Source organism: Schistocerca gregaria, chromosome 1, assembly GCF_023897955.1.
Source record: "Schistocerca gregaria isolate iqSchGreg1 chromosome 1, iqSchGreg1.2, whole genome shotgun sequence".
NCBI classification, from domain to species: Eukaryota; Metazoa; Arthropoda; class Insecta; order Orthoptera; family Acrididae; genus Schistocerca; species Schistocerca gregaria.
In genome coordinates, this window is record NC_064920.1 from 622,379,380 (window position 1) to 622,402,431 (window position 23,052).

Sequence of the window (23,052 nt, forward strand, 5' to 3'; positions counted from 1 at the left end):
TTGGACTGATTTTAAAATAACTTCAGCTGTGCACGAATTTTAGACAACTCATTCAGAATCAGAAAATATCATTCACAATTATGTTCTACTCTAATCAAAGGACATAGATTCCAAGATTCCACCACGAATCACTGGGAGCTAAAATGAAAAGTATATGACAACAGCAGATGAAAATTAAATTTTGTATCACGATTTTTTGCACTGAAATTTTTTTGACTTTTCATTGGAAGAAAAAATGTCCGTTTCGGCCTTTCTGCCATGCATGAACCTTATATTGCACGTACACGGTGTACACACCACTTATAAATCAACAAAGAAGATCAGAGAGTAACACAGATCGGAAAAGAACAATGAAATCCACTCGCAGTCTGGTATATACCGCATAACGTGAACATGTGGAAAAGTATATGTTGTAATGACCAAATTATCCACCAATATCAGAATCATCGAACGCACGCTGGAATGACAAAAGTCATGGAATACTTCGTAATATCCTTGGGACCTTCTTTTGCTTGGCATAGTGCAGCATCTAGATGAGGCATGGACTCAACAAGTCGTTGGAAGTCCGCTGGAGAAATACTGAGCCATGCTCCCTCTGTACCCGTCCATAATAGCGAAGGTGTTGCCGGTGCAGATTTTGCCTCCCATAAGAGTTCAATGGGATTAATTTCGGGCGAACTGGGTGACCAAACCGTTAGCTCGAACTGTTCAAAATGTTCTTCAATCCAGTCGCTAACAATTGTGGCCTGGTGACATGTTTGGGAACATAATGAATGAATGGCTGCAAATGGTCTCGAAGTAGCCGAAGATAAGAATTTTAGGTCGATGATCAGTTTAGTTGGGCCAGAGGACCCAGTCCATTCCTTGTAAACACAACCGACGCCATTACGGAGCTACCGCCAGCTTGTACAGTGCCTTGTTGACAAGCTTGGTTCATGGCTTCGTGGGATCTTTGCCACACTCGAACCTTACAATCGGCTCTTACCACCTGAAATCGTGACTCATCTGACCAGGACACATTTTTCCAGTCGTCAAGGGTATAACCGACATGGTCACGAGCCCAGGAGATGCGCTACGGGCGATGTCGTGATGTTATCAAAGGCTCTGAAAATCGGTCGTCTGCTGTCAAAGCCCATTAACGCCAAATTTTGCAGCACTGTTCTAACGGATACGTTCGTCGTACGTCACACCTTGACTTCTGTGCTTATTTCACACAGTGTTGATTGTCTGTCAGCACTGACAACTCTGCACAAACGCCGCTGCTCTCGGTCGTTAAGTGAAGGTCGTTGGCCACTGCGTTGTCCGTGTTGAGAGGTAATCCTGGAATTTGGTAATCTTGGTTGTCGGCACGCTCTTTGCACCGGAGGTCTCGGAGTACTAAATTTTCTAACGATTTGCGGAATGGGATGTCCCATGCGTCAAGCTCCAACTACCATTCCGCCTTCAAAGTCTGTTAATTCCCGGTGTGCGGCCGTAACCACGCCGGAAACATTTTTCATATGAATCACGCAAGTACAAATGGCAGCTCCGCAATGAACTGATTACCTATACCTTATGTAAGCGATGCTATCGCCGTATGTACACTCCTGGAAATTGAAATAAGAACACCGTGAATTCATTGTCCCAGGAAGGGGAAACTTTATTGACACATTCCTGGAGTCAGATACATCACATGATCACACTGACAGAACCACAGGCACATAGACACAGGCAACAGAGCATGCACAATGTCGGCACTAGTACAGTGTATATCCACATTTGCAGCAATGCAGGCTGCTATTCTCCCATGGAGACGATCGTAGAGTTGCCGGATGTAGTCCTGTGGAACGGCTTGCCATGCCATTTCCACCTGGCGCCTCAGTTGGACCAGCGTTCGTGCTGGACGTGCAGACCGCGTGAGACAACGCTTCATCCAGTCCCAAACATGCTCAATGGGGGACAGATCCGGAGATCTTGCTGGCCAGGGTAGTTGACTTACACACTCTAGAGCATGTTGGGTGGCACGGGATACATGCGGACGTGCATTGTCCTGTTGGAACAGCAAGTTCTCTTGCCGGTCTAGGAATGGTAGAACGATGGGTTTGATGACGGTTTGGATGTACCGTGCACTATTCAGTGTCCCCTCGACGATCACCAGAGGTGTACAGCCAGTGTAGGAGATCGCTCCCCACTCCATGGTGCCGGATGTTGGCCCTGTGTGCCTTGGTTGTAAGCAGTCCTGATTGTGGCGCTCACCTGCACGGCGCCAAACACGCATACGACCATCATTGGCACCAAGGCAGAAGCGACTCTCATCGCTGAAGACGACACGTCTCCATTCGTCCCTCCATTCACGCCTGTCGCGACACCACTGTTGGCGGGCTGCACGATGTTGGGGCGTGAGCGGAAGACGGCCTAACGGTGTGCGGGACCGTAGCCCAGCTTCATGGAGACGGTTGCGAATGGTCCTCGCCAATACCCCAGGAGCAACAGTGTCCCTAATTTGCTGGGAAGTGGCGGTGCGGTCCCCTACGGCACTGCGTAGGATCCTACGGTCTTGGCGTGCATCCGTGCGTCGCTGCGGTCCGGTCCCAGGTCGACGGGCACGTGCACCTTCCGCCGACCACTGGCGACAACATCGATGTACTGTGGAGACCTTACGCCCCACGTGTTGAGCAATTCGGTGGTACGTCCACCCGGCCTCCCGCATGCCCACTATACGCCCTCGCTCAAAGTCAGTCAACTGCACATACGGTTCACATAAACGCTGACGCCGCATGCTACCAGTGTTAAAGACTGCGATGGAGCTCCGTATGCCACGGCAAACTGGCTGACACTGACGGCGGCGGTGCACAAATGCTGCGCAGCTAGCGCCATTCGACGGCCAACACCGCGGTTCCTGGTGTGTCCGCTGTGCCGTGCGTGTGATCATTGATTGCTTGTACAGCCCTGTCGCAGTGCCCGGAGCAAGTATGGTGGGTCTGATACACCGGTGTCAATGTGTTCTTTTTTCCATTTCCAGGAGTGTATATGTGCTTATTGCTACCACATGATTTCCGTCACCTCAGGGTAAAAGCTATTGTGTTCTGGAAGTGGAGGAATCGGCCGTGGCGCAAACGCGCAATGCGACTCTAGCCACATGTTGAAATTCACCGATATGCAGGTTCTGGAAGTGGAGAAGTGCTTCCGCGCCATAGAAATTCACACAAATGACATTGCGCCAAGATATGAGGGCTGGTCATTACCATTGTGGTTCTCTCCTTGCTACCTGTAATGGTCTTCCGTTGTAGCCTGGTAGTTTAGGATCCGTTTACCTTGAGACTGCGTTGATCCTGAGGTGGCGGAAATCATGGGGTAGCAATAAGCACATATACAGACGGCGATACATAAGGTATAGGTAATAAGTGCATTGCGGGGCTGCCATTTGTACTTACGTGAGTTATATGAAAAATGTTTCCAACGTGGTTATGGCCGCACATCGGGAAAATCTGAAGGTAAACGGATCCTGAATTGCGAGGCTGCAACGAAAGACCGTTACAGGTAGCAAGGGGAGAACCACAATGATAATGACCAGCCCTCAGATGTTGCCGTAATGGTGATTCAGCTGCCGCTACCGATGGGTTGTATGCAAGCTGCAATGCCTTCAAATACCACACACAAAATTTTCATATCCTCTCGCCAGATAAGTTCAAACTTGTAGTCCTACAAAAAAAAAAAAAAATGAATAGGATTTTTCTGTAGGAAATATAAGGTAGCTACATTTTGCGCTGGGATACATTTTCGGTAGAGGCCATAGTTTTCTAATTATTCAAGAGAAACATCCAAATGTGACCTTCAAATGCGTTTTTCTTGACTACATCGCAAACCGTGGCACTCGGCGAAAACGTATCCCAATGCAAACTCTAATGACATAAAATTTCCTACGAAAAGGTCCTTTTATTTTTTCTGCAGGACCAATAGTTTGCACGTTGCGAGCGAGAGAATATGACGATCTTGCGGGTGGTTTTTGAAGGTGTTGCAGGTTTCATAAAACTCATTGGTATGGTCAGCTGAATCACCGAATTTAATCTACAGACACAGGCTAAAAGTCCAGTTCGCCACCAGCAGTGGTGGATGAATCGCTTGCAATACTAGCCACTCTTGTTGGCGAAACTCGAGAAAACTCGTTAAACCAACGAGGGCCAAAGATTCCAGAACGAACATATTCTTCACTGAAGTCTGAACAAATTGAAAATGTCAGAAAGAGAGAAAGTAATGGTCGTTTCTGTTCTCGTAGGCATAAACTGACCGACATCACGGTGCGCTTGGGAGAGTACGACCTGGACCGTCGCGACGAGACCCGAGCCGTCGACCTCCGCGTCGTGGAGGCCACGATGCACCCGCGCTACGACCGCTCCACCTACGAGAACGACGTCGCGGTTCTGCGCCTGCGCCGCAGAGCTGCCTTCAACTCCTACGTCATGCCCGTCTGTCTGCCGGCCATCGACGAGGGCTTCGTCAACAGGACGGCCTACGTCACTGGTGAGGCAGATGCGCATTTTTCTCCCCCCTCTCTCTCTCTTTAAGATATTGGAATCAAAATTTATAGGATGATGTAATCTAAGGTAGCAAGGGCGTCAACTAACGGCAAAGTATCCAGAGAAGCTGGAGTGTTCTACCAGTGGTGCACAGAAAAATCTACTGTATGCACTAGTGCCAATATTTTTAGAAGAATATAAATGAGGGAACAAATATTGTAATAACCTTTTGTATTAAATCGTATAAGACAGCGCAGTAAATGCCGCCGAAAGAGTGTAGAACACTCAGAAGAATACTCTCTCTCTCTCTCTCTCTTACTCTCTCTATACATATACATCTGCGCTATCTTATACTCCTCAGAAGCTTTCAACGCTAGTTGACGTTGTTCTATTCTGCTGTTAGTTGCTAGTAGCACACTACCTGTACTGTAAAATACGGGTGAAAACCAACGCTTGATTTGTGCCGCATGCTGCCCGCGGGCTGCAGTTTCATGACCACTGATGTAGAGTCACGTTCTTAAAAGTATTCTGTTCTTTTATTAATCGAGACTCGAAACTTTTTGAGAAATTTTGATAGTTTATGAGTTCAGCGTGTAATGTATTTCGTACTAAATCGATACTTGTGACCTATCTTTCTGTATTCTATTGGTCACTTTAGTAGTATATCGCTTCGTAATACCATTTTCTTTCTAATCCAGTATTTATTCATGTGATTGGCCCTATAATTTTTTTGTAATCGAAAGTTCTATTATGCCACAGCTGACTGCTATGAAATTTATGGTTTCTATCAGCTTCTGATGTAACTAATCATCAGCATTATCAGGCACAATCAGTTTTTCAATTACAATACGTGGTTAGATTCATACAAAACGGTCCATTTCGCTCTTCTTAACGTGGAAAAGATGTGTTGCGAGGAATATCCTTACAATCTTCAAAGATCTGCTTCTGATTAATTTTCGACGAAAATATTCATAATTTGCACGTTCTGTACAACTGATGTTCGCTTCATTTTTATTTTATCTGCTGTTGTAAACTTTGTTATTTTAGCTCCGAGTGAATGTAAGTAAGTCTCCTTATTTAGAAGCTTGGGATGTACGTCCTTTGATTTTAACTGTTATGGAATACCATTGCGAATGATATTTTCTAATTTGGAATGAACTGTCTAAAGTTCGTGGACATGTTAAGTTGTTTTTACGTCAGTCGAAAAACTCTTACGTGTTGAAAGTACACTCCTGAAAATGGAAAAAAGAACACATTGACACCGGTGTGTCAGACCCACCATACTTACTCCGGACACTGCCAGAGGGCTGTACAAGCAATCATCACACGCACGGCACAGGGGACACACCAGGAACCGCGGTATTGGCCGTCGAATGGCGCTAGCTGCGCAGCATTTGTGCACCGCCGCCGTCAGTGTCAGCCAGTTTGCCGTGGCATACGGAGCTTCATCGCAGTCTTTAACACTGGTAGCATGCCGCGACATCGTGGACGTGAAACGTAAGTGCAGTTGACGGACTTTGAGCGAGGGCGTATAGTGGGCATGCGGGAGGCCGGGTGGACGTACCGCCGAATTGCTCAACACGTGGGGCGTGAGGTCTCCGCAGTAAATCGATGTTGTCGCCAGTGGTCGGCGGAAGGTGCACGTGCCCGTCGACCTGGGACCGACCGCAGCGACGCACGGATGCACGCCAAGACCGTAGGATCCTACGCAGTGCCGTAGGGGACCGCACCGCCACTTCCCAGTAAATTAGGGACACTGTTGCTCCTGGGGTATCGGCGAGGAGCATTCGCAACCGTCTCCATGAAGCTGGGCTACGGTCCCGCACACCGTTAGGCCGTCTTCCGCACACGCCCCAACATCGTGCAGCCCGCCTCCAGTGGTGTCGCGAGAGGCGTGAATGGAGGGACGAATGGAGAAGTGTCGTCTTCAGCGATGAGAGTCGCTTCTGCCTTGGTGCCAATGATGGTCGTATGCGTGTTTGGCGCCGTGCAGGTGAGCGCCACAATCAGGACTGCATACGACCGAGGCACACAGGGCCAACACCCGGCATCATGGTGTGGGGAGCGATCTCCTACACTGGCCGTACACCTCTGGTGATCGTCGAGGGGACACTGAATAGTGCACGGTACATCCAAACCGTCATCGAACCCATCGTTCTACCATTCCTAGACCGGCAAGGGAACTTGCTGTTCCAACAGGACAATGCACGTCCGCATGTATCTCGTGCCACCCAACGTGCTCTATAAGGTGTAAGTCAACTACCCTGGCCAGCAAGATCTCCGGATCTGTCCCCCATTGAGCATGTTTGGGACTGGATGAAGCGTCGTCTCACGCGGTCTGCACGTCCAGCACGAACGCTGGTCCAACTAAGGCGCCAGGTGGAAATGGCATGGCAAGCCGTTCCACAGGACTACATCCAGCATCTCTACGATCGTCTCCATGGGAGAATAGCTGCCTGCATTGCTGCGAAAGGTGGATATACACTGTACTAGTGCCGACATTGTACATGCTCTGTTGCCTGTGTCTATGTGCCTGTGGTTCTGTCAGTGTGATCATGTGATGTATCTGACCCCAGGAATGTGTCAATAAAGTTTCCCCTTCCTGGGACAATGAATTCACGGTGTTCTTATTTCAATTTCCAGGAGTGTAGGTATACTGGGAGAGCTATATCGAAACATGTACTTGAGGTACCTGAGTATCTCAAGTATATCTACTTCCACGGATGCTGTTTCCCGTGCAGAAAAGCTGGTCCGCAGCTTGCCCGTCTACTTGACTGTTAGTGGCTTGTTAGTGGGAAGACTAGGTACGTTGCACAAGGGAAGCAGTGTAAGGGAAGAGCAGGAATTGAGGGAATTGGGTGCAACAAATTATTATTATTGTCCACATCCGAATAAACGATGTTTGCTGTCTATGTTCTGATATCATACTAGGCTCTTTCCAACAGTTGGCAGTGAAGACAAAACAACCAGTCTTGCTTGTGGCATTTCGACGAATCTCACAATCAGTAACATTGCATCCAACAGTGTCCGTGGATCTCCGAATTGGAGCACAATGGGAGACCTGCACCAGACACTTTGGGTTCGACTTTCTAGGCCTGTACGACAGAGCCATAATGATTAGAGATGAATTATACGGGAGAGACAGCTAAATTCAGCTTAATTTGTGTGGAAAGCAAATTTTTATTTTTTTGAATAAGAACTCTCAGGTGGTGAAGATAAACGGCGCTACAGGGAGGTGGAAAATACTCGTATCACACTTCAATTAAGCCCATGAATCGTTGAGAATAGGTAGATATTAGTGATAAATTACGAAGCATTCGAAAAATAACTGCTATAGAATTAGCAGGCAAACAGCAACAGAACTTAATTTCGGGTGAAAATAGATATTCTTTTTTATAAATAAAGTATAGCTACTAGTGTCTGCATCTGCAAGGAATTTGTGTGGCAGTACGCAGCGGCCAGACCAGTGTGCTCTGTGATACATTCTGGAGCAAAACCTATGATTATAAAAGCATTATTATTAGTCGAATTGCGTCTACGTTGTCTGACTGATGTGCTATAAAGCAGAAACTGACTGTTCTAAACTTTTAACCAAACGCGCTTGTGTGTTGTGTCTCGCGGCCCTTTCATTTTGTACCTATTAGTGATAAAAAATCCGTTGTTAAAGGAACACGCATTATTACTAGTCCTACGCAGATTATCTTATAAGAATTTTAGAGCACCTTCTGATAAGTCTCACGAAACTATTAAAATGTTGATTAAAATGTGCATGAATTAGGAATAAATAGCGTTTTTTGTTAAAAATACTTACCAGTATTTGAATAAGAGTAAGTCTTTTTAAGCCTATTGTCTTGGCCTCTGTGTCAGACTATACGTTTGAACCCAATCCTGGTCAGAAAATTAATATTACATGCATACTAAGAGGAATAGTGCCAGAATGGCAGCTGAAATCAAAATGAGGTGTGGAGACAATGAAAACAGCTGCCGATGGCATATTAGCTGGAAACCTTAGCATCAGAGAAGCATAAGGTCACTATTCCCGTAAGAGCTCATTAGGTTAACGATGCTATTTTCGGAAGAGGGAATCTTACACAAATGATACCTCCCTTGCGCAGATTTAGAAACTTTTCATTAATCAATTGAAAGATGATCTAATCAAACATCTTAAACATTTAGACTTTTGCCCCTAAACAAAATGAACTTTTAAAGTTAGCTAATGATTTAGCAGAACATTTGAATCTGGCACATCCCGAGAACTCTAGGCAATAATTTTTTTTTTGAGGTTCCACGAAGCGCAATTCCGAAATTGCCTAACGTCCGCCAAATGTACCAGCCTTTAAAGAGCACAACGTTTCACAGAGAGCACTCAACTGTTATTTAAAAGTTCTATAACAACACTAGTATTACTGATCTGTTTAATTCTCTTTTTGTGTTCACACTCCCAATGTTTTTTGCTTCACACATTGAGTTCTGTGTTGGAAACAGCACAAACATATTGCGGTGACCCGGTGTAGTGTTAAGCTCTCTCTATACAGCTTAAGCGTTTTCGTGGACTTACTTGTTGAAGAATGCTGGTTCTGATTTCTTGCAGCGCCGATGTCTTCTGATAGCACCGGACGCTTCTCCGAAGATCTCACTCTTAGGAAGGGGAAATTTTCACTCTCTCGCTTTCTCTCTTCTTATTTAAAAACTACGCTACTCTTGGAATATCATTCAGTGCACCAGAACTTATTTATTTCCACTTTGTACAAAAAAAAAACTAAACTTTATGACGTAAGCCCACACATTACCGGGCACCCAGAATCAGTTAATTACACATTTTTGAACACAATTAATACATAAGCTTTAATCGTGGCTGACTATCCACGTCCAGTCCACGTACTCTCAACAGCAGTTCAACGTCTAATAAACAGTCACTATTTCGAGTCTCTCCATTTGTTTTTTAACAATACAATGCTACGTTACTCTTTGCAGCCGGCCACGGAGCTTCCGGGCAGTATTTGCTTATTCTTGGCAGGTCGCGCTGAACACTTGCCAGCGCCGACGAATTATCTCCCTTCCAGTTTCGCCTTCACAAACAATAAATGGGTGCAGTATCCCATGCTCATCCTTACGCCCTGCTTTAAAATAACGAGTGTTCGAAACGGCTCGAACACAAGTGTCTCCAGACTTTCGTAAAATTCTAAGGGCACTACAATATCATTTTAAATACTTATTAAAATATAACTAATGATCCAGAATGAGATTTTCACTCTGCAGCGGAGTGTGCGCTGATATGAAACTTCCTGACAGATTAAAACTGTGTGCCCGACCGAGACTCGAACTCGGGACCTTTGCCTTTCGCGGGCAAGTGCTCCACCAACTTTTTTTTTTTAAATACAACAAAATATAACATCCTTTTTATGTTTCTTTTTTTGTAATAATTTGTATTGAAGAAACTAAAAGTACATATATATTCACTATGCAAGAGTTCTTCAAGGTACCATTCCATTAAAACATATACAAATAACTGTTAGTTAAGCAAAAAAATAAATAAACACATTAAAAAGAAAAAACATTAAATACAACAAAGTATAACATATTCTGTCTTTTTGCTTTTTTTAATTATTTACAGGCGAAATACCCTCAGACTTCAAGAAGAATATAATAATTCCAATCCCAAAGAAAGCAGGTGCTGACAGATGTGAAAATTACCGAACTATCAGTTTAATAAGCCACGGCTGCAAAATACTAATGCGAATTCTTTACAGACGAATGGAAAAACTGGTAGATGCAGACCTCGGGGAGGATCAGTTTGGATTCCGTCGAAATGTTGGAACACGTGAGGCAATACTGACCTTACGAGTTATCTTAGAAGAAAGATTAAGAAAAGGCAAACCTACGTTTCTAGCATTTGTAGACTTAGAGAAAGCTTTTGACAATGTTGACTGGAATACTCTTTTTCAAATTCTAAAGGTGGCAGGGGTAAAATACAGGGAGCGAAAGGCTATTTATAATTTGTACAGAAACCAGATGGCAGTAATAAGAGTCGAGGGGCATGAAAGGGAAGCAGTGGTTGGGAAAGGAGTGAGACAGGGTTGTAGCCTCTCCCCGATGTTATTCAATCTGTATATTGAGCAAGCAGTAAAGGAAACAAAAGAAAAATTTGGAGTAGGTATTAAAATTCATGGAGACGAAGTAAAAACTTTGATGTTCGCCGATGACATTGTAATTCTGTCAGAGACGGCAAAGGACTTGGAAGAGCAGTTGAACGGAATGGACAGTGTCTTGAAAGGAGGATATAAGATGAACATTAACAAAAGCAAAACGAGGATAATGGAATGTAGTCAAATTAAATCGGGTGATGCTGAGGGAATTAGATTAGGAAATGAGACACTTAATGTAGTAAAGGAGTTTTGCTATTTAGGAAGTAAAATAACTGATGATGGTCGAAGTAGAGAGGATATAAAATGTAGACTGGCAATGGCAAGGAAAGCGTTTCTGAAGAAGAGAAATTTGTTAACATCGAATATAGATTTATGTATCAGGAAGTCGTTTCTGAAAGTATTTGTTTGGAGTGTAGCCATGTATGGAAGTGAAACATGGACGATAACTAGTTTGGACAAGAAGAGAATAGAAGCTTTCGAAATGTGGTGCTACAGAAGAATACTGAAGATAAGGTGGATAGATCACGTAACTAATGAGGAGGTATTGAATAGGATTGGGGAGAAGAGAAGTTTGTGGCACAACTTGACTAGAAGAAGGGATCGGTTGGTAGGCCTTTTTTTGAGGCATCAAGGGATCACAAATTTAGCATTGGAGGGCAGCGTGGAGGGTAAAAATCGTAGAGGGAGACCGAGAGATGAGTACACTAAGCAGATTCAGAAGGATGTAGGTTGCAGTAGGTACTGGGAGATGAAGCAGCTTGCACAGGATAGAGTAGCATGGAGAGCTGCATCAAACCAGTCTCAGGACTGAAGACAACAACAACAACAACAACAATTATTTTTTATTATTATTATTACTTTTTTTTTTTTGGTCGATGCATGGGAACTTGGATAAGGGTGTTGCATCATGTGACAGGTATGCATGGTACACCCCAGCTTTGAGGGGGGTCAAGGAAGACGCTGCGGAGATAACCGGCAAAAGTTTGTCGGTAAGATGGTTTTCGGGTGAGGGTGCTATACGAGGTCACAACTTTGTACCAGAAGTCAAGGACTGTATGCGGACCATTTTGAAAGAGGTATTCTAAAGCCAGTCCTCGAAACCAGATGAGAGTATGGTGCTTAGCAAGAGGGTAGTGAAATGTCTGGGGCAACAACAGGAAATCCGGGGTTACCGTCGTTGGCGGGGCACGGAGGTAAAAGCCCACGATTCGTTGGATGAGGAGCCATACGTTTTGTTTCAGGGGGCACGTAAGACGGTGCTCGTCGGTGTCTTCGAGCTGACGGTCAGGGCAGAGTGGGGAGGTGGCCAGTCCTATGCGATAAAGTCGACTGTTAGTCGGGAACTTTCCATAAACTAAAACATACCAGAGTGCAGACACAGACGACGGTAAAAAGGGTGCATGCACACACCCCCAAACTGTGCGCCAGTTAATGTCAGGATGCCGTAGCACCATGGGGTCGCAAGGGTTGGACAGCATAAACAAACGATAATAATCTTTTGTACAGGGAGGACGGGCGACTGGAAGATCGGCCCGAACGTAGCTGAGTTCTATGAAACAATTGGCGACGTGGTACAATAATGGAGAAATAGGTGCCACATTGATCGGTGGATCGAGAGAAGCTGGTCGGAGGATATCTAAGAGACTACGTGTTAAGGACGGAACCGTCCCCTGCCGGTGCCGCAACAGAGTGTGGACAAAGAGTGCAGAAGATCGTGCCCGCACGTTGACGAGTCCGAGGCCACCTTTTGCAGGAGGCAATGTTAAAGTGCTGTAGCGGACTTTGAAAAGTGCCCCTGCTGACACGAAATATCCAAAGGCTGATTGGATGCGGCGGCCAAGGAGTAACGGCATTGGGAGGATCTGGGCGACGTGTACCAGTTTAGGGGCTACATACATGTTGACATAGGACACACGTTGGAGTAGGTTTAAGTTACGGTGCACTTGACCGCGGACATGGTGCCGAATCGACTGCAAAAGCCGCCGGTATGCCAGGGCCACTGTGCGGTGTGTGGAGCTCGTAAATTCGATACCCAAGTAACGAAGGGTGGTACTGACTGGGAGTGGGTTCGGCACCATAGCCGGGAGGCCGCGCCCAATGTGCATCATAGTCGATTTACGGACATTAAGAATGCTACCAGAAAGATGTCCATACTGGTGGATCCGTTGGATGGCGTCATTGAGTTCCGTGGAGGAGCAGGTGAGAAAGAGGAGATCGTCCGCATAAGCCCTACAGTGAAAAGTGTAGTCACGCAAAGTGAGGCCCTGCAGTCTAGAGGTAAGTCCAGTGATGAGGGGCTCAAGTGCAATGGCATATAGTAAAGTAGACATAGGGCATCCTTGACGTACAGAGCGGCGTATAAGAATTGGTCCTACAAGCCTCCCATTGACTTGTACCATCGAGACGGCGGGAAGTAGTAACCGGCGAATGGCATCGACAAAAAGTAATGGGAACCCCATACGTGTCGCCACCGTGAGGAGGAATGGGTGTCGAACGCGATCAAAGGCACTCGTGAAATCGACGGATACCAGTGCTGCACGAAGGCGACAAACCGACGCCAGTGCAATGAGGTCACGGCATTCTCCTAGGGCTGTTTGTAAGGTGGCCCCACAACCACGTGCAGTCTGCTCAGGTGAAAGGACCGTAGGTAAGACGGTGCGCATGCGCCCTGCTAAGAGGCGTGCATAGATTTTATAGTCTGCATTCAGGAGTGTAAGGGGGCGATATGCAGAGACATGAGACCCTCCCTTCGGTTTAGGCACAGATAGAAGAATGCCAGTGACGAATTCAGGTGGAATTGGGAAGGATGGAGTAAAGAGTTCCTGAATCATTTCCGTCCAGCGAGGAAGCATCAACGTGGTGAACGCCCGGTAAAACTCCACTGGGAGACCATCTGGTCCTGGTGATTTGTTCTTGGCCCCTCTGTTGATCGCATCTACTACCTCTTCTGCAGTGATTGCAGACATCATGGACATTGACTCCGCTACGGTGAGTGTCCGGTCAGGGGAAGGACGGAGATCATCAGGAATGGGCGTTGCCATCTGTTCATCATCATAAAATTGGCGATAATGTTCAGCAAAGGCAGACACCACCGCCGCCTGTGTTGTGTGGTGAACACCATCGGAGGTCGTGATGTGGGAGACGAAGAGTCGACGTCGACGACTGTGGTCGGATGCGGCATGGATTGTGGATGGGGTTTCGTCGTGGAGGAGGTCTTGTCGTCGGGAACGCACCACGACACCATGCAGTCGTGCACGTTGAAGAGAGAGGAGACGAGCTTTGGTACGTTGTCGTTCCCTATGGGTGTCAGGTGATGGAGGGAGTGCATCGAGCTCACGGAGGACGGCGTAGTAAAAATTTGTGGTGTCTCGATGCCATGCTGCTGCTTCCTTGCCACATTGTATGAAGGCCTTTCTGATCTCAGGTTTGGCACATTTGAGCCACCAATGGAACGTGGATGTGTACTGCGGAAGGCGTCTTTCGCAGGACGCCCACGTAGTGGCAATACATTGTCGGCAGTGTGGATCATTAAGGAGGGAGGTATTAAGCTTCCAGTAACCTCTGCTGCGCCACACTGACTGAGGTGGCAGAGCCAGGGAGCAAATGACGGCGCAGTGGTCCGAGAGTGCAAGGGGCCACCGTTCAGCTTGGGCGACGTCATTGCCAAGGTGGGCAGAGACATATAACCGGTCCAGTCTGCTCGCACAATGTGCTGTATAATGGGTGAAACCGGGGGTATTGCCATGAATTTTCTCCCAAACGTCCACTAGGTGAAAATCTTCGATTAAGGTGAGAAGCGCCGGGCATGGCGAATAACCAGGCATTTGGTCCTGCGGATGGAGGACACAGTTGAAATCGCCTCCCATGATAAGGCGATCATAGCGTCCAGAAAACAGGGGCGCCACGTCATGTCCGAAGAAAGTGGACCGCTGCCGACGGTTCGTGGAGCCAGACGGAGCGTAGATATTGATGACGCGCGTGTCGAAGATGGTAACAGCCATGCCTCTTCCACAGGGAAGGATTGTCGTGTCCTTGAGTGGGATTCCTTCGCGTATGTAGAACGCCACTCCACGCCCTGATTGATCACATGTGGACGTGTATGAGTCGTAGCCGTAGACTGGTGGTAGTGTGGCAACGCGTACTTCCTGAAGAAGGGCGACGTTGACGTCAGAGGCCCGAAGCATGTCACATAGGAGTTGCAGCTTGGGTACAGTGCCGATCATGTTGATGTTCAGCGTGGCAAACCGATACGTTTGTTTCAGTGGTGGTGGACGCGCATCTACCATCACCAAGGCAAGTAAGAGGAGGGCACCGACAGGAAGTCCCGTCCCATCAGGTGCAGGGCCTCGCTTTGATGTTAACAGGCAGCCTTGTCCGGCGGAGGCAACTCATCCGGAGGAGGGGGCGTATCTTCCTCAATCTCGTCGGCCCATGCTCCTATGCCATGGGTCCGTCCAATGTCCATGGGAATTGCGTCGTGGTTATAGAGATCTGGAGTTGTCGGCGGGGAGACAGGCGTCTCAACCGGCGCACCGATCGTTTTATTGTGCGTGGCGACCTCCATAGAGGTCCCGTCCTGCGAAATGTCTTGATCATCGTGAAAGTTGTCCGCCGACCTCTGCATGGAAATGTCGGTTGGTTGGGTGTCGTCTTCGTCGTCGCGGGTGGCGACGCTTTGAGAGCCCGTGGGTGAACGGCGACGGCGTTTGCGCCTACGTGGCGAGCGTTGTTTGCGCACGTGTTCCTCAGTGTCGGACGACGGCAAGGAAGAGCGTCGACCTGGTTCGAATGCGTCGGTGGGTACAATGAAATTGTCAAACAGGTGTTGTGAAGAAGTACTGTTCTCCTCAGCGTCCGGTGCGGGAGCCTGTTCGGCGGCAAGGTTGTCAGGTGGGACGTCCGCACCGTCCATATGTGACTGGGACGGTGGGACGTGCCGATCGGAAGGAACGGGCGACGGACTGGACGAAACTGTAGACGTGGCAAGAGCCGCTGCGTAAGTGACCGGTAGGGCGGTCATAGTGGGTGTGACGGACGTTTCCGACAACGGGAGCTGCGCGACACGTCGTTGAATGCATTCAGACCGTAGGTGACCTTCTTTCCCGCAACCGGAACAGGTTCGAGGTTGGCCGTCGTACATTATAATGGCACGGCAGCCTCCGATACGTAGATAAGAAGGCACGTGTTTCTGCAACTCGATGCGGACCTGTCTAACACCGTTTAAAACGGGATAGGTCTGAAATTGTACCCATCGTTCGGCAACATGTTCCAGAACGTTGCCATAGGGACGGAGCGCCTCGATGACGTCTGCAGGTAGTTCGAACGGCAGTTCGAATATCCTTATCGTCCGTGTGCCGAGACCTGCATGTTCGACGGTAACGGGTCCGACGTTGCCGTCGGAATGGCAGAAGCGCAGTCCACGTTTTGCCTCTTGAAGCACCTTGTCGCACGCCGCATCGTTGATCATTTTGACGTAGACGGTACTGCTAACTATCGACAAGTGGATACCAATTAGATCCGTTGGTGGTATCTTAACTTCATCGCGAATAAATCGTTCTACCTCCAGGGCCTTGGGTCGGGCAAAGTCGGAACAAAAGTTGAAACGTAATGTCATCTTCCGATAGTTGTGCGCCATGGTGGTCTACAAGGGAAAACGGCACTTACAGCGGCCGAAGTAAACACAACACACCGTGCGCGCCTCGCCCGCAGCGCTCTGCCGCGTGACCGCCTCGCAGCACTGCCGGCGGCAGACTGCCCAACTGAGCCACCGAAGCACGACTCACGTTCGGTACTCACAGCCTTACTTCTGCCAGTTTGGAAGGTAGGAGACGGATACTGGCAGAAGTAAGGCTGTGAGTACCGATCGTGAGTCGTGCTTCGGTGGCTCAGTGGTGGAGCACTTGCCCGCGAAAGGCAAAGGTCCCGACTTCGAGTCTCGGTCGGGCACACAGTTTTAATCTGTCAGGAAGTTTCATAACTAATGATGTTGAAAAATACTTATTTTTATTTATTTTCGTGAATTTTGATATTAATGTATATTTTCACAATGAAACAGTTTTATTGTAATATGTTTGTAGGATTCCAATGAATTGTGTGTCCGCCAGTGGGCCAACGTCACTTGTTGATTGAATGCAAACAACGAAACACGACACGGCAAGGATGAAAATAAAGTCAACTAATAGGGCAGTATTTATCTGCACCATTGACAGCCGCGGGGCGGTGGGACTGTTTCCCTAGACCCTGACTCGCCCCTCGCAAACGTTCCTCTGAGCTGGCTACAGCGCACAACTTCTATTTTTCTACGCAGGCTGGGGTTCCATCCAGTTCGGCGGCCCCGGCAGCCCGGTGCTGCGGCAGGTGGGAATCCCCGTGTGGCCGCACCAGCGCTGCGAGCCGCTCTTCTCGCAGCCCATCCTGGACACTCACCTCTGCGCAGGCGCATACGAGGGCGGCAAGGACTCCTGCCAGGTGAGGCACTCGCTGCACGCGACACACCTCGCCCACCAGCATGCTGCACATTTCTTGGAGGCATGATTATAAGAGAAATATTGAGATCATACAACATAATGCACTGATCAGTCTAAATACAGAGGGGTCCACTGTTTAAAAGTCCATAACTGGCAAACTAATTGACGGAGTTGTCTCATCTTTTGTAGTGTATTGGTTTGTAGTTCCGGCAATCGCCACACAAACGTTGTAGTGCGTTGTTTTGTTTCGTCAGATGACAGTCGCCAGATAGTCAGTATTTTGTTCTTAGTTGCACCTAGTTACTTGAGTAAACATGGCTGGCGCAAGGCTTACATTCGATGAAAGGAAGACAGTTTTGAAGTGGTTTTTTAACTACGAAAACATTAATGAGATTCAACGGCAGTGGCGAAATGAGTGTCAAAGAGAGCCATCGACACTTCAACGATTCGTCGCATTAAAGACAAATCTGAAGTCGAAGGCTGTGTTAAAGATCTGGACTACCTGTAACAGTAACAAGTCAAGCTAACTCCCGCCGTGTGTTACACTAATTCACTCGCTCACCACAGAAGTCTGTGAGACAGTTTGCCCGTGAAAATGGAGTGGGTCGCTCTAGTGTTCGGCGAATTTTGAATACAGCAAAGTCGAAGTGTTACATCCCACGATTGCTACATGCAATGAACGAGGACGACTCAGATCGTATTATGGAGTACTGCGAGTGGTTTACTAACATGGTGCGCAACGATGAAGATTTTGCAGAGATGATTGTGTGATCTGATGAGTCACAGTTCAAACTCAATGGTACAGTAAATCGCCACAATTGCATCTACTGGGCAGCCGAAAATCCGAACGTCCATGTAGACAAAGCCGTGAATTTGCCAGGAGTAAATGTGTGGTGTGGGTTGTCTTACCGGGGCTTGATTGGGCCATTCTTCTTTCACGGCACAGTTACCGGTGAGGTGTACCTTTAGATGCTTCAGATATCCATTTTACCTGCCATCCGAGACTTGTATGGAGACGGAAGAGTTTATTCTCAACAAGATGGTGCCCCATCCAACTACCAAAATCGTGGTCGGGCGTATCTCGACAAAAATCTACCAGGAAGATGGATAAGCCGTAGAGGTGGTGTGGAGTATCCACCACGTTCCCCAGACCTAACTCCTCTGGACTTTTACCTGTGGGGAACATTTAAGGGTTTCGTTTATCGAGAAAAGCCACGCACATTGGATGAACTTCGAGAGTCCATAGTGCATTTATGTGCAAATATCCAACTGGACACGTTGCAGTCAGTAGTTCGTGCTGTAGTTAGGCGGCATCGTTTGTGTGTGGATGTTAATGGTGACTATTTCGAACACCTACAGTGATGTCTTTAAGTTTGACCCTAAGCTACACTTTTACCAAAAATGAGACAACTCCGTCAATTAGTTTGCAAGTGATTAACTTTTAAACAGTGGATACATTTTTTGGACACCTCTGTATTATGACCTGTTTAATATCGCAGAGCGTGCGCCCGATAGCGCCCAGATGTGTTACATCAGGTTCAGACCAAGCGAACCAGGTGGTTAAAACATTAACGTGGGTTCACCACCAAGCACCTCACACCACCATAGTACGAGTCTGGCCTCGTGACACACAGAGTTATGCTGCTGTAAGATGCCAGTGCCATTAGGGAAGACACCAAGCATAACGATTGTAGATATTCCGCAGTAATATACACATACTCCACAGCTTTTATACTTGTCACGATAGACACGAAGCTAATAGCCACCACAGAAGCACAAGCTGAAATGCCAACTCGCTCCGCAGGTGACAAAGAGATTGAAAGACTGAATGATGAAATAAAGGAAATCATTCAGCTAACTAAAGGAGACAAAAAATTTATTGTCTTTGGTGACTGAATTCGGTAGTATGTAAACGAAAAGAGCGAAAAACAACAGGAGTACAAGGACGGGGGTAAAGAAATGAAAGAGGAAGCCTCCTGGTAGAATTTTTCACAGATCATAATTTAATTACGCCCAACATTCGGTTTAAGAATCATGAATAAGGATTGTATCACGAAACGACTTTCACGCACTGGAAGGTTTTAGATTGATTATGCAGCGTATGTATCTCTCCTAAGAGTCGTCAGGCGATTTTTCTCTGGTGTCTCGGAATATATCTGCAATTTAGTTTTTGCATTATGTAGTTGGAGTCAGCCCAAACAAACACTACAAATGGTTGAAATGGCTCTGAGCACTATGGGACTGGACTTCTGAGGTCATCAATCCCCTAGAACTTAGAACTACTTAAACCTAACTAACCTAAGGACATCACAAACATCCATGCCCGAGGCAGGATTCGAACCTGCGACCGTAGCGGTCACGCGGTTCCAGACTGTAGCGCCTAGAACCGCTCGGCCACCTCGTCCGGCCAAACACTACACATATTATCTTTCAACTGACGCCCATTGTCAATGGAAAGCGTCTGTTTCTTTCCCGTTACAAATCAAATGATCTTTAACTTGGATGCCCATTTGACAGAGCAGCCCACATTAGTCCAGTTCGAACATGGATCGTGAAAAACGAAGAACAAACACTACTCTAGCAGCGACTGAGCAGCGCTACTTTATGGCGGTAGCAGTCCCCGCAGGCCAGAACGGCGCATTCGCTGCAGTAATGCTGGCAATTCTTCGCGCTTAACTGTCCATGTTACTTTGACCGCTCAATCGAATGGGCGCTTGAGAATCCGCTTTAAAATCACTTTCTTTGAAGCGAGAAACAAATGATTTCCACCGACACTGGGGGCACATGAAAGACGTGATGAGCACTGTTTATTTGGGCTGACTATAGAAACACATTGAAAAAACAAAATTGCAAATATCTGCCAGAACGTCAGAGAACATGCGCCTGATGACTCTTAGTACAGACATCCGGTGTAATAGTTAGACAGCGATTTTAAACTGTAAAGCATTCCCAGGGACAGATGTGGACACTAACCATAATTTTTTGATTACGAACTGCAGAATAAAAGTATAGAAACTTGAAAAAAGCAGGAAACTAAGGAGATGGAACCTGGATAAATTTAAAGAACCAGATGCTGCTGAGAGTCTCAGAGAGAAAATTAAATAACGATTGGCTGAAACAGGGGAAAGGCATACGATAGAAAACGGAAGCGTAGCTGTGAGAGATTGTATAACGAAGGCAGCAGATGTTAAACTGCTAAAAAGACAAGGACCTGTAGAAATTCTCCTATAACATAGGAGATATTAAATTAACTGACGGAAGAATAAAATATAAAAATGTAGCAAATAAAAGAAATGAGATTGACAGAAAGTGCTAAATGGCTAATCAGGAATGGCTAGGAAACAAATGCAAAGTTAAAGAAGCATGCATAACTACGGCATAGACAGGTGTCGCCTAGAGGAATATTAAAGAGATGTTTGGAGGAAAGTTCAGATGGCATGCCACTATAAAACAAAGAAGGGAAAATTAAAAGGAGGAAGGAGTGTGTAGAGGGTCTATATAACTCGAACTCAGGACTTTATTATAGAAAGAGCAGAAGAAGCAGATGAAGATGAGATGGGAAATATGATATTGTGAAAAGAATTTAACAGACGCTGGAAGACCTAAGTGGAAACAAGGCTCAAGGAGTAGACGACATTCCATTATACTTATTGAGATCCTTAGGGAAAGCCAGCCATGACAAAATTATTCTACCTGGTGTGCAAGATCTATGAGACTTGCGAAATATCTTTAGACTTCAGGAAGACTTCAATAAATCCCATTCCAATGAAGGCAGGTGACAGGTGTGAATACTATCGAGCCATTATTTATAGAAAATGGAAAAGCTGGTGTATGTCAACCCCGAGGAAAACGAGTTAAGCTTCAGGAGAAATGTAGGACCATGCTACGTAATATTGACCCTACGATTTATCTTAGTGGATAAGTTGAGAAAAACTATGTCTGTAACATTCGTAGATTTTGAACAATCTTTTGCAGATTTAGAAAAACCTTTTGTTAGTGTTGACTAGAGTAAGTTTTCTGAAATTTTGAAGATAGCAGGAATAAAATATAGAGAACAAAAGGTTATTTACAACTTGTACAGAAATCAGACTGTAGTTATAAGAGACGAAGGAATGAAAGGGGCGTCTTAGTTGAAAATGGAGTGAGATAAGGTTGTAGCCTGTCCCAGATGTTATTCAATCTGTGCATTGAGCAAGCTGTGCATTGTAATTCTGTCAGATATGTCAAATGGCTAGGGAGAGCAGCCGAGCGGAATGGGCAGTGTATTGTAAAGAGATTATAAGATGAAAATCAACAAAAATAAAACAAGTTTGATGCAACGCAATGGAATTAAATCAGGCGATGCTCAGGTAGCCAGATTAGGAAATGAGACACTAAAAGTAGTAGATGAGTTTTGCTGACTGGGTGGCAAAATAACTGATGATGCCAAGGCAGAGAACATATAACATATAGATTGGCACTAAAAAGAAAAGTTTCTGAAAGAGAGGAAATTTTTAACATCTAATATAAGAATTTGTTAACATCTAATATAAATTTAAGTGCTATTTAGTCTTTTCTGAAGGTATTCGTCTGGAGTGTACCTTTGTGTGGAAGTGAAACGTGGACGGAAAGCAGTTGAGACCAAAAGAGAATAAAAGCTTTTGAAATGTGGTGCTATAGAAGAACGCTAAAAATTAGACTGGTAGATGGATTAACTAATGAGGAGGTACAGAGAGTCGATTTGGGTGATAAAGCAGTATTGACTAAAAGAAGGAATCTGTAGTTAGAACATACCCTGAGGGGTCAAGGAATCGTTAATTTGGTAATGGAAGGAAATATGAAAGGTATATACCGTAGAGGGAGATCAAGGGTTCGTTGCAGTAAGCAGAGTCAAATGTATGTAGGATGCTGCAGTTACACAAAGATGAAGAGCCTTACACAGGACAAACTAGCATGGAGAGTCTTCCGACTGTTGATCACAACAAAAATTCACAGCTGTCATGGTGCTTGCCATTACTTCACAGGTAACATGGAAACCCAGGTGAGTATCCTCCACAGCATAATGCTACCGCTACCGGTCCCTGCCCGTGGCGTAGTGCGTGTTTCGAGGAGACGTTCGCACGGATGACGGCGTATTAGGACACGATTGTTGACCTGCTACAACAAATGTCTTTCTTCGGACAAGGTGATATGTTTTCATTGATACATGGCCAAACTTGAGGATTCTGTGACTATGTAATTAACGATGTAATCGGGTCAACACAGGAAAACGTAAGGGTTGTCTGCTGCGGAGCCTCTAGTTCAACAATGAGCACTTAATGCTCTGAAACACTTGTAGTTGCGCCAGCAATGTACGCCATATCTTCTTTGTGGGGTGAACAAGCCTCCAACCTCCACGTCCTGGGCCCACCGCTTTTAGGCGCTTCAGTCCGGAACCGCACGACTGCTGCGGTCGCAGGTTCGAATCCTGCCTCGGCCATGGATGTGTGTGATGTCCTTAGGTTACATAGGTTTAAGTTCTACGGGACTGATGACCTCAGATGTTAAGTCCCATAGTGCTTAGAGCCATTTGAACCATCCACGTCCTGAGACGAGAGTGGACGTCCAAGAGCTTATTACCTGCATATGGTTTCACCGTCGTTCGACCAATTTCCATAGGCGTTCAAGACAGTAGCAAGTAAACGGACGACTGTTTTCGGTTTCTCCGAGACGCTCGTACCCAGGCTTCAGACCATGTCACTGGCAAAGTCACTTACTTCTGTGGATTTCCCCATCTGCGCTCCGTATCGTCGTTGGAATGATTCCCCATTTGTCTGTGCTTCCCTTATATACTTTCCTTGCAGTGTCACATGCCCACAACACTAGAAGATGGCTTTCAATCTAGGTGCTGGTTGTGGTCCCAAAGATGAAGCTCATCAGTTGGAAAATTCGGAAATTTGTGGTAAGGTCTTATGGGAGCAAACT

General features: G+C 46.4%; 1 protein-coding gene across 1 annotated transcript in view; it reads left to right on the forward strand.

Moving 5' to 3' along the window:
- Window positions 1–23,052, forward strand: part of LOC126359535 (proclotting enzyme-like) — a 91,535-nt gene that overhangs the window by 56,819 nt on the left and 11,664 nt on the right. Inside the window, exons 6-7 of the mRNA XM_050007638.1 lie at window positions 4,256–4,500; window positions 16,950–17,110. Coding sequence (XP_049863595.1) covers window positions 4,256–4,500; window positions 16,950–17,110 — 406 coding nt within the window. The remainder of the gene's footprint in view (window positions 1–4,255; window positions 4,501–16,949; window positions 17,111–23,052) is intronic.